Genomic DNA, 13,088 nt, shown 5'->3' on the forward strand with positions numbered 1-13,088 from the left:
TGACTGCAGGCTCCCAGTTGAGTGAGAGACATAAACAGCTTACTGGAAAAGTAACCACCTAGACTGGAAGTCATCAGGAAAACTCTTGGGTATTGTGACAAGGATGCTGAAGTTAGGGCTCCACTACATGGCTACTGGGGAGTTTGGTTGATGAAGCACTCACGTTTCTTTAAGGGGCTCGCTATTGGTTGTTTGACCATGCTCTAGTGACTTTATGGACAGCTCAAATTGGACTTGTTTTTAAAGATTTATTATACATAACTACACTGTAGCTGTCTTCAGACACACCAGAAGAGGGCATCAGATCTCATTACGGGTGGTTTTGAGCCACCATGTGATTGCTGGGATTTGAACTCAGGACCTTCAGAAGAGCAGTCGGTACTCTTACCTGCTGAGCCATTTCACCAGCCCAAATTGGACTTTTTAAAAAATCCTCTCTCCCTCTCTCTCTCTCTCTCTCTCTCTCTCTCTCTCTCTCTCTCTCTCTCTCTCTCTCTCTCTCTCTCTCTTTTGCATGGAGGAACCACAAAAGTTGGGGGAACAGACCTGGGAGGAGGGGAAAGGTAGAGTAATTGGGTACATTATGTAAAATTCCCAAATAATCAATAAAAATGTTATGGTAAAAGAGGCTTTATTTGTGTTAGTCTGGGCTGTCTTGATTGTACAAACAGCTGCCGATTCGGGCTACTTAGCTGGTGTAGTTCAGAGAAGGAAATAGCTGAGAAAGAAAAGGAGAGGACTCCAGGGATCTCACTTGAAGTTCAGAATCTCCTTTCTGGGTCACTGTTATTAACTCAAATCTGCTCTAGGACCTATACTTTCTGATTCAGAGTTTAAATTTCCCCAAAGAAGGATCTGATTGGACCAGCTGCTTGTCTAAGGTCGTGCTTCCAGAGCAGAGATGCCTGGCAGCCTGTGGCGGAAGCGGGTCCTGGGGATGGAGAGATGATCAGCTGGGAAACACCTGGAGTTTGCCCCAGCTCAGTAGGATCTGTGAGCACCCTTCTTTTCCTGTTAGACTCTGTGTGTGAGGTGCATGTGTACATGCTTGTGTATGCAAGTGTTTGTGTGGATGGGAGTGGGTGTGCACTTGGGAGTGCATGGCAGTGGAGGCCGGAGGTCCAAGTTGAATGTCTTGTGAGACATCCTCTACCGAGCAACAGCGGACTGCAGTGTGCCTTCTGCAGAGCGAGAACCCATTTTGTAGTTGTTGTAGTTGTGGAGAATCCAGAGTGCTGTTTGGAATATGTTAATTTTAAGGTTCCTGTGACTCGTGAACGTTGTGTGCAGCCTGGCAGACATGTCACTTGTGCCCTTGTGACGTTTTAGATCAGAATCGCCCCTTCTGTTCCTGTGGCACAGAAGCAAGTGTCTCAACCAGGCTCTCTCTGACTGCTCAGCACACCCTAAGCTGCTGTTGTTGGAAGTGCTCTAATTCAGCATCCTCGCTTTAGGACACATCTAATTATCTCCTTAGAATTAACTCCAGTGTGCATAGAGGCAGAGCTCCCTGAGGGCACAGATACTCCGGACTCCGCCCTCTAGTCAACCCTTCGCTCAGCTCAGGCACAGGTTGTGCAATCAGGCTTCTCTGAAATTACTCTTGACTTCTTTTGTTTCCATCTTTGGTTTTATCTTAATTGATCTGAATCAAAAGGTAAATAGAACCACCTTAGCCTCCACTTGGCATTTTTAACAACCTGAGTACCAAGAGTTCATCCTTCGAGGTCACGACCCTGCCTGAGTGCTTATGTCCCCGTGTTTTAACTTTCCAGATATCCACACGGAAGCAGTCCAAGCTGCTCTGGCGAAACACAAAGAACAGAAAATGGCTTTGCCCATGCCCACCAAGAGGCGGTCCACATTTGTCCAGTCTCCAGCGGATGCCTGCACGCCTCCGGGTAGGTGTATCGTCCTTCCATTTTACAGTTACTAGGTGAGCATCTGGAAAGACTCTTTTTCCTTCTCGAGGTGGGACCTGAAGCTCTCCACACACCAAAAGAACCTAAGGAGTGCACTCTGCAGGGGGCTGGTGAGCAGCAGTAATCAATCAGGCCCTGAGACCTCTGCAGACTGCCTCCTCCCGAGCCTGGCTCATTTAGTAAGTGCAGGCACAGGCCCTTTTTTGAGGAAATGGATGTTTTGTGTCTCCAAATTTGATCTGTAGTCATGGATTTAACCTATTAGTCTTCTCAATTGATGTTTTATCTCAACAGCCAGCATAGGAGTATGTGGACTTGGGACAGAATTCTGTGTGCTGTTAGAGATTTTAGGAGTATAATAATACAAATTTGAAATCAATCTGAAAAAATAGACATCTGTAAATATATTCTTATATCTTTAAAGTATTCTTTTTTATGTGAGGTCCAGAAGTAAGTGGGAAATAGATATCCCTCCCTCCTCACCTACCAGACTTGGAATGTATTCCTCCCAGTGTAAATTTAGGAGTTAAAACTTCTCATCCAAGGAACCTCAAGTTTCTTTCCTTTTCAGAATGTTTTGCCAATTTTATATATGTATTGATATATATATATATATATATATATATGAAACAAAAAACCTTATTTTTTTATTTAGCTCAAATACCATACAATATTTTCTAACTTATTTATTTTTATTTTATGTGTGTAAGTGTTTTGCTTATATGTATCTATGTATACTGTGTACATGCCTGGTGCCATTGGAGGCCAGAAGAGGGTAACAGGTCCCCTAGAACCATAGTCACAAAGTGTCACAGGTGCTTGGCACTGAACCTGGGTCCACCGCAAGAGTGGCACAGCTCTTAACCTCTGCCATGGCTTTGGCCAGCTTCCCTGAGAGCCTGTGGCTGTTTCACAGTCACAGCTGCCACGCTGAGCTTTGCTGTGGGTCCATGCTCATGTCACTGTTCCCTTCTAGGTTTGCCAAACTTCTCAGGGCACTTGTGTCTGCTGAGAGCTCCTTACCTCTGTGTGCTTCCTTCCCACACATTGGTGGTGTCAGTATGTTTGAAAGAGAAATAGCTCTGTGGCTTCAAGTGTTTCTCAAAGTGTAACACAGGCTACCTCTGCAGACTAACACAATGAGGCATTTTGTGTCTGTAGTGATGCATACTTCAGGCCTACTCATTCAGAGTCTTGGATGGATTCCCTTACACATTTGTGCAGTGTACAAGTTGGGTCCTTGGGCACAAAGGGGGCTCTCAGTCTAGTCGCCGTCCATGTTGGCAGATTCTCTGCAGAATAGCTGAAGGTTCAGTCTCAGTAAATGGCAAAGGGCGGAGAGCGGCGGCGTGGCATGCAGCTCTCTCCCAGCCTCTGTCAAGGCTCTGTAGCTAGAGTAAGTGGCTGCTCTCATGGCCCTGGGTTAGAAGAGAGAATACATCAAAGAATTGAGAAGACTCTCAAGGAATGGGAACCTGTCTGTCAGGCCTTTCATAAAAGTCACTGCCACAGGGCACTTAGCAGCTCTCGAACCAAATCACAGCTGTTCACTGCTGAATGGGGCCATAGTCCTTTGCAGTCTTCTGCAAGCCTCTGTATTTCTAAATATGCATGCTCTGTTCTTGTGGAATCTTCTAGAACTACGTACCATAATGTTCTTGATCACATTACAGGTGTTAATAATTTCATAACAGAGATACAGTCCTCTCTTCTAAGACCTGATTCAGCAGAGCAGAGTGATCAGGCTTCCTATCCCTTTATCTTCTGTTCTAGGGGTTTCTGAATAGAACTCAAAACACCTCCATATGCTGTTAGGGACATCTGTGTTGCGAATAGAAAAATCTCTCCCATCAAGAGATGGTGAGGTCCCTCCAGGCAATCCCACACAGCCCCTAGGGTGATGGATCTTGGTGTTCTTGTTCAGCTGTTCTGCGCATACCAGGTACAAGTACTTCGCTCCAGAGAGGGAAGGTGGGAGGCCTGTATCCTAAGGTTCTGCTAGCTTCTTCCATGTTAGCAGTGGAATTTGCCATTCTTTTGGGCGGTGGTGCACGCCTTTAATCCAGGCACTCAGGAGGCAGTGGAAGGTGAATCTGAGTTCGAGGACAGCCTGGTCTACAGAGTGACTTTCAGGACAGCCTGGTCTACAGAGTAACTTTCAGGACAGCCAGGGCTACACAGAGAAACCCTGTCTCGGAACAAACAAGCAGGCAAAAGTGGCTTGGCTGCCCCTTTTGTAGTTGAAGCCACTTCATGCATCCCAGGACCTGCAGTCTCTGACTCAGGAGCATCACACAGCTTTATCTAGCTGTCTCCTTTTGCAAGTCCTGAGGACAAAGTTAAGAGGCTGTATTCTAGGGGTGAGGGGGAGGGGGAGCAGCAATGGGATTGCTCATCATTGAATGGTTTTTTTTGTTTTGTTTTGTTTTGTTTTGTTTTGAGACAGGGTTTCTCTGTGTAGCCCTGGCTGTCCTGGAACTCACTCTGTAGACCAGGCTGGCCTTGAACTCAGAAATCTGCCTGTCTCTGCCTCCGAAGTGCTGGGATTAAAGGCGTGTGCCACCACTGCCTGGCATCATTGAGTGTTTTTAAAGTCAACATCTGGCCAGTTATACAAGGTCAGAACATAGGCAGCTGGGGTGGCTCCGTCCTCGGCTGGGTGCAGTGGTGCACATCTGTAACCCTAGCACTGTGTGGGAAGGAGGCAAGTGGGTTCCTAGGGCTCGCTGGACAGCCAGTCACCAAACCTGTGTCAGCCTTTGGCCTCCAGAGGCACACACCTGCAGTTCCACACATACAACCTCCTTTATGCGCACACACATATCTTAAGAGAACTTGTAGCACACTTCACCCTTCGGTCTATACATTGACTGTCAGCCCACACACCCATATGCTGAGTTGTGTGGCACTCACTTCTGGGCACACATCACTCACTCTCCCTGGGGGAGGTGCATGGTCTCCTGGAGTACTAACCGGATAAAAATTGAGAGCTGCCTGATCAAATGGGTTTAAGGAGAAAAGCCTGGACGTTTTGGCTTTATTTATGGTATCATGCAGTTTGGAAGCAATGATAACAGTTGGTGTGGGAAATGATTTGTCTTTTTTTCATAAATGACTCTCAAATAAGACATCAGTCAACCTAAAATATGATTATTGACACCTACACTAAACTGCCGTGTATTGGAAAATTCAAGTTTTCTAAGTGTGTAGTGACTCCTAGTGTTAGTGCCCATGGCAGTCCCCATCCTTTAGACTGACTGAGTGACTGTGCTGCAGTTGTCTCCTGTGCTGAAATCATTTACTGATGTCATGGGGCAATTACCTCAGCTCTCTCTGTAGAGGTCCTTTGTGTAATGCCATTGCTCGTTCAGACAGAAATAATACAGTGCAGACCCACAGCACTAACTTATTTAGTTCTGTTTCTGAGCTTTCCTGCAGCCTGTGCGGTTATTGTTGGCTGCAGTGAGAGAGGGCAGGTGACCCCCAGTGGAGGGAAGCTGCATGTGGAGTTGTACTCTGACAAGGTCATACTCGCCATTGACTGGGTTATTCTTGGGACTGGCTGACAAGGAGAAGCTTTTTCTCCATAATGTGTTTTAGAACTTTTACCATACTGTTACTATCAGTCTCTGCATTTCTTTACATAAGAATGGTGCCCTGGGGCACACTGGGGCATTCCTGTTTTCACCTCAGGGATGCTTTATGGGATTATGGTGCCTCCCCCTGTGCTGAGGACGTTCACTAAGACTGCCCTGCCAGACTGTGTTTCCTGTAAGTGTCTGCAAGATAGGGAGGGCAGTTGTTCATCAGACAGGTGATCGCCAGAGGCTCATTGTCAAGTGGGTAAAGGGTAGGTAGACTTTATCAACCCTAAGTGTCACAGGCCGGAAACCCCTCTAACCTGACAGTTGTCTGTAGTATGCACAGTATCACAGAGGGGTAGACTAACTAGCCATCGCCTCCTGAGAGCGGCCATTCAGTCATAAAAATCCCTGTGCTGGGGATGAGGCTCAGCATGAAGCCCCCGTTCAGTCCCTAGCACAGTACAACATGTTTGGTAGCAGAGCAATGGCTCTTCTGTGTGAAGTGCTTGCATGCAGTTACCTGCTCCATGCCCAGGTGAGCTGATGCATCCCTTTGTAGTGATTGGTAGAGTGGACATTCATCTGTCACGCCGATGCACTGTGGCTCACTTGCTCTCCCAAGCTGTTGTCTTGACCTAATTTTGTTACCTGTTGAGTAGGTGCGACGGCAGGATGTATTTTTCTTTTCTTCTTCTTTTTAAAAAGATTATTAAAAATTTGTATACCTGAGGGCTTTGGCTGTGTATGTATATGCACTGTGTCATCTCCTAGAACTGGAGTTACAGACTCTTGTAAGCTGCCATGTGGGTGCTGGGAACTGAACCTGGGTCTTCCGGAAGAGCATCCAGTGTTCTTAACTCCTGAGTCATGGCTCCAGCTCTGGCGGGCACTGTCCTCTAGGAGCCTGTTCACTCACATTGCTTGTCAGCGTGTCTCTGCTTTCAGGTGGTGTCTGTTTCAGGTGCCATTTTCATTATTGTAAGTCTTCTCAAATTTCAAATTAAGTCCTTTTCAAATTTTGAAAAGCCTTTTCAAATGTGATTTTTAATTTTTTTACAGTTTTATTGGCTTAAAGTTGACATAATAATAATACTTTTGGAGGGACAGTTTGTGCTGGGGTTCATCATCACACTCCCTGCAGTCTGTCGCTGAGTTACAGCCACAGCCTAACAGCATGTACTTAAGAGTATATTTGCGGTGTAGTGATATAGAAACACAGTTAAGAGAATGCCCGTCTCTGCATTCTCCTGAGTTCTTCATGATCCTCCCGCCCCTAATAATCACTGCTATGCTCTCCTTGTCTGTGTATTAGCTTGTGTTTTCTCTAGGTGTTTATGCAATAGAGATATGCAGTTTTATTTTCTTTCTCACAGGTAGAGCAGGAGGGAAGGGCTAGCTTTCATTCACCCTAAGTATTTTGAAATTCTTCCAGGTTGTACCCATCCCAATAGTTAGCTCATGGCTGAGTCGGACTAGAGTTTATCCACCCATCTGTCTATACTTGGACATTTGGGTTGTTTCCCATTTTATGTTATTCCTGGGAATCAAACCTGGGTCTTTTGGAAGAACGTCCAGTGCCCTTAACTGCTCAGCCATCTCTTCAGCCCCAAGTGTTCACTTTTTTAAAATAAACATTTTTAATATAATGTCCACATGACTAGAGTCATAGCAGTTAGGAAAAGTTAGTAAACCAGGTACTTTCCTCTCTTAAGAACAATAAGCAAATCATTTCTATGTCTCCTAACTGGTTACAAATAAATGGTGGGCTTCTGATGAACACTATCAAGTGGTGCCTGATAAATCACATCACTCCACAACAGGCAAACTGTGCTTTTGGAATTGTTCTCTGGACTGGGCTGGAGCTCAAGAGCAGTGTGTGCTTGCCTAGCATGAAGCCTTAGGCTTAGTCCCTAGAACTACAGACAGCAACAAAAACACAGGAACCGTTTGAGCGAGGTAGTGACTCCTGCTGTACTCCCAGCACTCAGGAGGCAGGAGGATGGATTGTAATGAGTTCAAGGCCAAACTATCCAGAAATACATAACAATACCCTGAGTCAGTGAAATGGCTTAGTAAGTAATGGCATTTGCTGCCCGACAGCCTGATGATGCCCAGGACCCAGTGGAACGAGAAAAACAGCACCTACACACTGTTCTCTAACCTCCAGAGGTGTACCCCTGCAAATAAATTAATGAATTTAAAAAACATTTTTAATCTTGCCCAAATTTCTACAATTATTCATGGTTGACAATTGCTTTTTTTTTTCCAAACTATAAAACAAAATATTTAAAAGAGCTCATTTTGATTTTATAAAAAGTTGTGGGCTCAGACAAGTCTGGTTGCCCATGCCTATAAACTCACAGGTATGGGATCTGAACGTGGGTACTTGTTAACCGCTGAGCCATCTCTCTAGTGCCTTATTTAAACTGTTATTAAGGAAAATGTCAGATCCTGTGTCAGATCAGAAAGAGAATCCCCTTTTTATCAGTAGTCCAGTGCTTGGGAAGGAGCTGGTGTTAATGATGGCTTCAGGCTGCTTGCTGGCCCCACAGTGCAGTGGGGAAGGCGTTCTCCCGCATTGGGCGCCCTTGGCATCTCATGCCTCTGTTGTCTGTTCTCGTCACTGTCACTCAGTTTTGCCCGTGAGTTTCAGCTGGTTCCCATGTATTTCTCTTTGTTTTAAAGATTTATTTATTTTATGTATTCATCATTGCTCTCTTCAGACACACCAGAAGAGGGCATCAGATCCCATTACAGATGGTTGTGAACCACCATGTGGTTGCTGGGAATTGAACTCAGGACCTCTGGAAGAGCAGTCAGTGCTCTTAACCACTGAGCCATCTCTCCAGCCCTCCCGTTTTGTTAATGTCCTGAAATATGCCCTGTTTTCTGTCCCTGCATCCTCTCTAACTTCTCTCTACCCGATGCTGTCCATCCTGCCTCTCAGCCAATCCCTGCTTATGCTGCTGAGCAAAGGAACATGGACTCCTGCCAGGCTCTGGGCCTATGAGAGCAGGACTGTGTCTCACCAGGCTTCTCATTCCCGGCTGGTATAGCACTCTGTCCTGTTGTTGAACGGATAAAGCAGTCTTCACAAAGAATCATTTTAACCTCAAGTTACAAGTAGAGTGGTAGGCCTCAGGGTTCAAATGAAAGACAGACACCAAAGTCATGCTTTTCCCTAGCCTATGCTGCTCATAGCTGTAAGCCATTAAACACCCAGAGGAGGGCTGGCAGGCAAAGCAGGTAATTGAATTGAAACACTACACCTAATTATATAATTGATCAAATATAAAAACATAATGCAATTAGTTTTCCATAAATCCAATAATGAAAATATTTCAATAATGAAACTGGTTTTACTATCTATAAAAATTGATTTATTTTGGTTTTAGACTTACACAAATTAAAATGAACAGTAAGGGCAGCTTGTAAATCCAGAGACCTTTGTGGGATCCGAGATGTCACCCAAAATACTTTGTTCTTGTGGTGAGTCACAAGTCTCACTTTCCCTGCCCCCACCTTCTTTCAAGATTGAGCTGTAAAGAGTATTTTCTAGAAATTATAATGCTCACTTTAAATAGCTTTGACCATTCCCTGTTGTGTTATGCATCTTCTCCTTTAGGGAGCCTTGTTTTATCAATGAAGTCTCTGGAGTCTACATCTGTCTCTGTGTCTGTCTGTCTATCTGTGTCTTCTTCCCTCGCTCCCTCCCTCCTTTCCTCCCTCATCTCACAGCACCTTATAATGTACTCCGCTTACATTGAGGTACTTAAACCCTGAGCCGAGATCAGCCCTCCTCCCATAGAGGCTTACCACTTGGTCCATATGTAAAAGCAATGTTGTATTCTAGTATGGGTTGCATATTACCACACTGTGTGGCTTTTTAATGGCACATACTATCTCATAGACATTCATACGTCTGAAAATCCCTAGGACCTGACTTAGTTCCCGCACATAGTGCACTAAAAATCAGCCCAGTGCTTGCTCCTGTGCTGTGAGGCCGTGATTGCTGGTGGTCCTGAACAAGAAGCAACGGGTGTGTAGTTTTGGTGCTCTGGGCTTATAGATTAGATGTTACAGATTCTGGATTACCATAATGGGGTTTCATTGTTTGTTTTGGTGTGGTTCCAATCACCTTTGTGGACTGTTAGCAATTTTCCTGCCCTCTTATTTACTTCTTTAGCTCTTTGATGCATTGCATGGCCTGGACCCACTTATTCACCTTAATTAGGCAAAATTTTCTGCAAATCTGAGCATGACTTTTTAAAATTAACAAGCAAACAAACGAACAAACAAAATCTGGGTATGTGGTAGTTGGCTTACCCAGAACATGTGAGGCCCTGGGACGGGTGTAGGGCTTAGCTTACACCTCTAGAGTCCGAGCCTTTACCCAGAACATGTGAGGCCCTGGGATGGGTGTAGGGCTTAGCTTACACCTCTAGAGTCCGAGCCTACTAGAACTCTGGCTTCCACTCAGCTCTGCCCTCCTGTGTGTGCTTGGACTCTCTAGACAAGCTGTTCTGACTTAGGCCTGACTCCTGAAATCAGTCAGGCTGACTTAGGCCTGACTCCTGAAATCAGTCAGGCTGAAAGGCGCCAGGGAACTGTCAGTCTTCTCTCACTAACTCTAACTAGCTGTGTTTGGAAATCTCACCTTCGAGCTTTGACCAGCTACTTTTCTAGTAGAGCAGGCAGTGCCTCAGGGCTTGGCCAGTTCCCACATCCCAGTTCAGTTCCCTATCGCAGCTCTCACTGAAGCTTTAAACAGAAATGAATAGTTTAGTGCCTGCCTTCTGTCACCATCCTTTCCTTTTAAGCAGAAACAAATACCCACAAACCCCCGTGCGGCTGCCCGCCACACACCTCTGATAAGTAGACAAACTAGAATTTAGACATCGACTTATCTCACAACAGGAAAATAATTACATTCTTTGAAGTTTTTTTTTTTTGTTTGTTTTGGTTTTCTTTTTTGTTTTTTAAATTTGACATGGTCTTCTGAGTTCAGCTATTCTGTTTTATGAGTTGTGGTCTGTGGATCTTCTCTGAGCCTTAGGCACCACTAATCTAAATACAGAATGCTAGTGTTCCCCTGATGGCAGCATCAGGTCTGCAGGCAATGAGCAAGAACTGAAGTCTGTGCTCAAGGCAGGATCGACCCTTCTTTTTTCTAATTCCACACAGACACGTCTTCGGCCTCTGAGGATGAGGGCTCTCTGAGACGCCAAGCCGCGCTCTCTGCTGCCTTGCAACAAAGCTTGCAGAACGCTGAGTCCTGGATCAACCGCTCAATTCAGGGATCGTCCACCTCTTCATCTGCATCTTCCACGCTGTCCCATGGAGAGGTCAAAGGAACCAGTGGGTCTCTAGCTGATGTATTTGCCAATACTCGAATAGGTAGGAGTTGGATCTACCCGAGAAGCCTACCTAATGTTCCATTTGGCACCCAGTATCCAGGAAACAGTTTATGATTGGGTTAAGTTTTCGATGGCCTAGAAAGTTTGATCACAGAGAACAGTTAAAAGAGGTAGAGAGGGAAATGCCACGGTATATTCATTGCAGATGATAGACATCATTAGCAGAGTGGGACACCTGAAGCCATATCTATTTCTATAAGCAATACTGAAGCTGCGAAATATAACACCAGTCTGAGTATGGGTTTATCAAAACAAAACAAAACAAAACAAAACGTCCCTACGTCAAGAGCTTCTAAAATATTTAGCAGCTCAGATTTCCCGGGAATATTGTCTGTATTTCATATAGCATGCACATCTAACCTGTGCAAGCTCCACACCAAGCTATCATCAGCCCTTTAGTCCTGAGCCTGAAGACTGGAGTTATGGCGCTTGCTGCTGTGGTGCTGCTGCGTGAGCAGTGTGCAGGCCGAGGGTCGCACACTGAGCCGCTGTCTGCCGCTGCTGCTGTGGTGCTGCTGCATGAGCAGTGTGCAGGCCGAGGGTCGCACACTGAGCCGCTGTCTGCCGCTGCTGCTGTGTGGAGTGCTGTGGCTTGCCTCTGCTTTATGCACTTGTGAATTTTGGCATTGTTTCCCAAGGTCTCTGCTTTCCTTCCTCGGTGGTACCAAGTGCCCTGCCCTGCCCTTGTGCTGTATCTGTTGTCTTACCTGTTTCCTTGACAACCAGTCACAATTTGTTGTCTTAGTTGGCATCTCAGCAACCTTCCTTATCACTTTTATAACATTTTAACTTGATTTCTGAAAAGGCTGGAAATTTGTAATTTAACATTATAGTTTTTAATGAAGATACCTACCTTGTTAGTATAATTGCCACATAAAAACTACCCGCCATCCACGGTAACCCCTCCACTCTGTAACACACCTCTCATGGCTGCATACACAGACAGCCATTTTCTCCAGCACACTGTCACAGACAACAAGCCGCTGAGATGTGACCTGGAGAATTTACATAGACTATGTCTTAAAGAGCTTTTCTACTTGCAAAGGGAAATCCAGATACCTACTTCACCTGTCTGGATTTTGTTGAAACAGTTGCACATCCTCCTTATGCGGCTGTTAACTTTTAAAGCTGAGTTACAGAGACCATCACATTCAGTGCTGCTGCTGCGTACTGATATTATTCCAGTTCCTTAGACTGTGGTCTCTTAGGGCATGGGGGCACACTCCCTCAACCCCAGCACTCAGGAACATAATGCTTATAATTATACTGCTCTTTTTGTGATCTTAAAGTGTGCCACTGTTTATCTATGCCTTAGCTCACTTAGCCACGCCCTTATTTTGGACAATGAAACAGTATCCAGTGCTGTCCTCTTACAAAAATTGCCCAGGTGAATGTGCTGGATCAAAGACAACATACATTTCTAATTGGGTACAACCCAGCACTTGGAAAGCGAGGCAGGATCAAGGCTAACCTGGACTACCTAGCAGGATCACTTCTTGTAAAACAAAACAAAGCACAGAGCTAAGTGTGCTGGCACAGCCTGTAACCCTGGCACTCACAAGGCTGAAGTAGAAGACTCACAAATAAAAAGAATCTCGAGGTACAAGAGACAAAAAGAAAACACTTGATGCCTTCTTAGCCATGATATATCACAATGGATTCATGCCAGTGTGTTTCAAACTTTAAAAAAGTATTAAATTAGACCTGGGCAGTGGTGGTGCACGCCTTTAATCCCAGCACTTGGGAGGCAGAGGCAGGCAGATTTCTGAGTTTGAGGCCAGCCTGGTCTACAGAGTGAGTTCCAGGACAGCCAGGGCTACACAGAGAAACCCTGTCTTGGAAAACAAAAACAAAAACAAAAGTATTAAATATATAAAATTCATAATCACAGGGCTTTGAAGCACAGAAATCTTACTCTTAAACCAATCTTAAATTATGTTTCCCTCATCATTCCTTTAGTGGTTTTATTATTTTTACATTGTGCAGTTTACTTCCTGTAACTTTCTTCTTCTTCCAAAGAGATTTTTTTCATGCTGTAGCTCTGTTCAGTAGTTCTTCTACATCACTCACTTGTTGACAGGAACCCCCTGACAGGGTGAGCAGGATGCTGCACACCTGTGTTAGAACCACACACACACACACACACACACACACACACACACACA

At 45.1% G+C, this 13,088-nt stretch overlaps 1 protein-coding gene across 3 annotated transcripts in view; it reads left to right on the plus strand.

The window, feature by feature from the left end:
* The window catches only part of Dip2b (disco interacting protein 2 homolog B), a 188,773-nt gene that overhangs the window by 107,662 nt on the left and 68,023 nt on the right, over positions 1-13,088 (plus strand). For 2 of the 3 annotated variants that reach the window (XM_031355776.1, XM_031355787.1), the window contains exons 4-5: positions 1,776-1,901; positions 10,691-10,903. In XM_031355776.1, the coding sequence (XP_031211636.1) occupies positions 1,776-1,901; positions 10,691-10,903 (339 nt within the window). The remainder of the gene's footprint in view (positions 1-1,775; positions 1,902-10,690; positions 10,904-13,088) is intronic. The other variant, XM_031355793.1, reaches the window with a different exon arrangement.

The sequence above is a fragment of the Mastomys coucha genome, unplaced genomic scaffold, assembly GCF_008632895.1.
Source record: "Mastomys coucha isolate ucsf_1 unplaced genomic scaffold, UCSF_Mcou_1 pScaffold11, whole genome shotgun sequence".
Classification (NCBI taxonomy): Eukaryota; Metazoa; Chordata; class Mammalia; order Rodentia; family Muridae; genus Mastomys; species Mastomys coucha.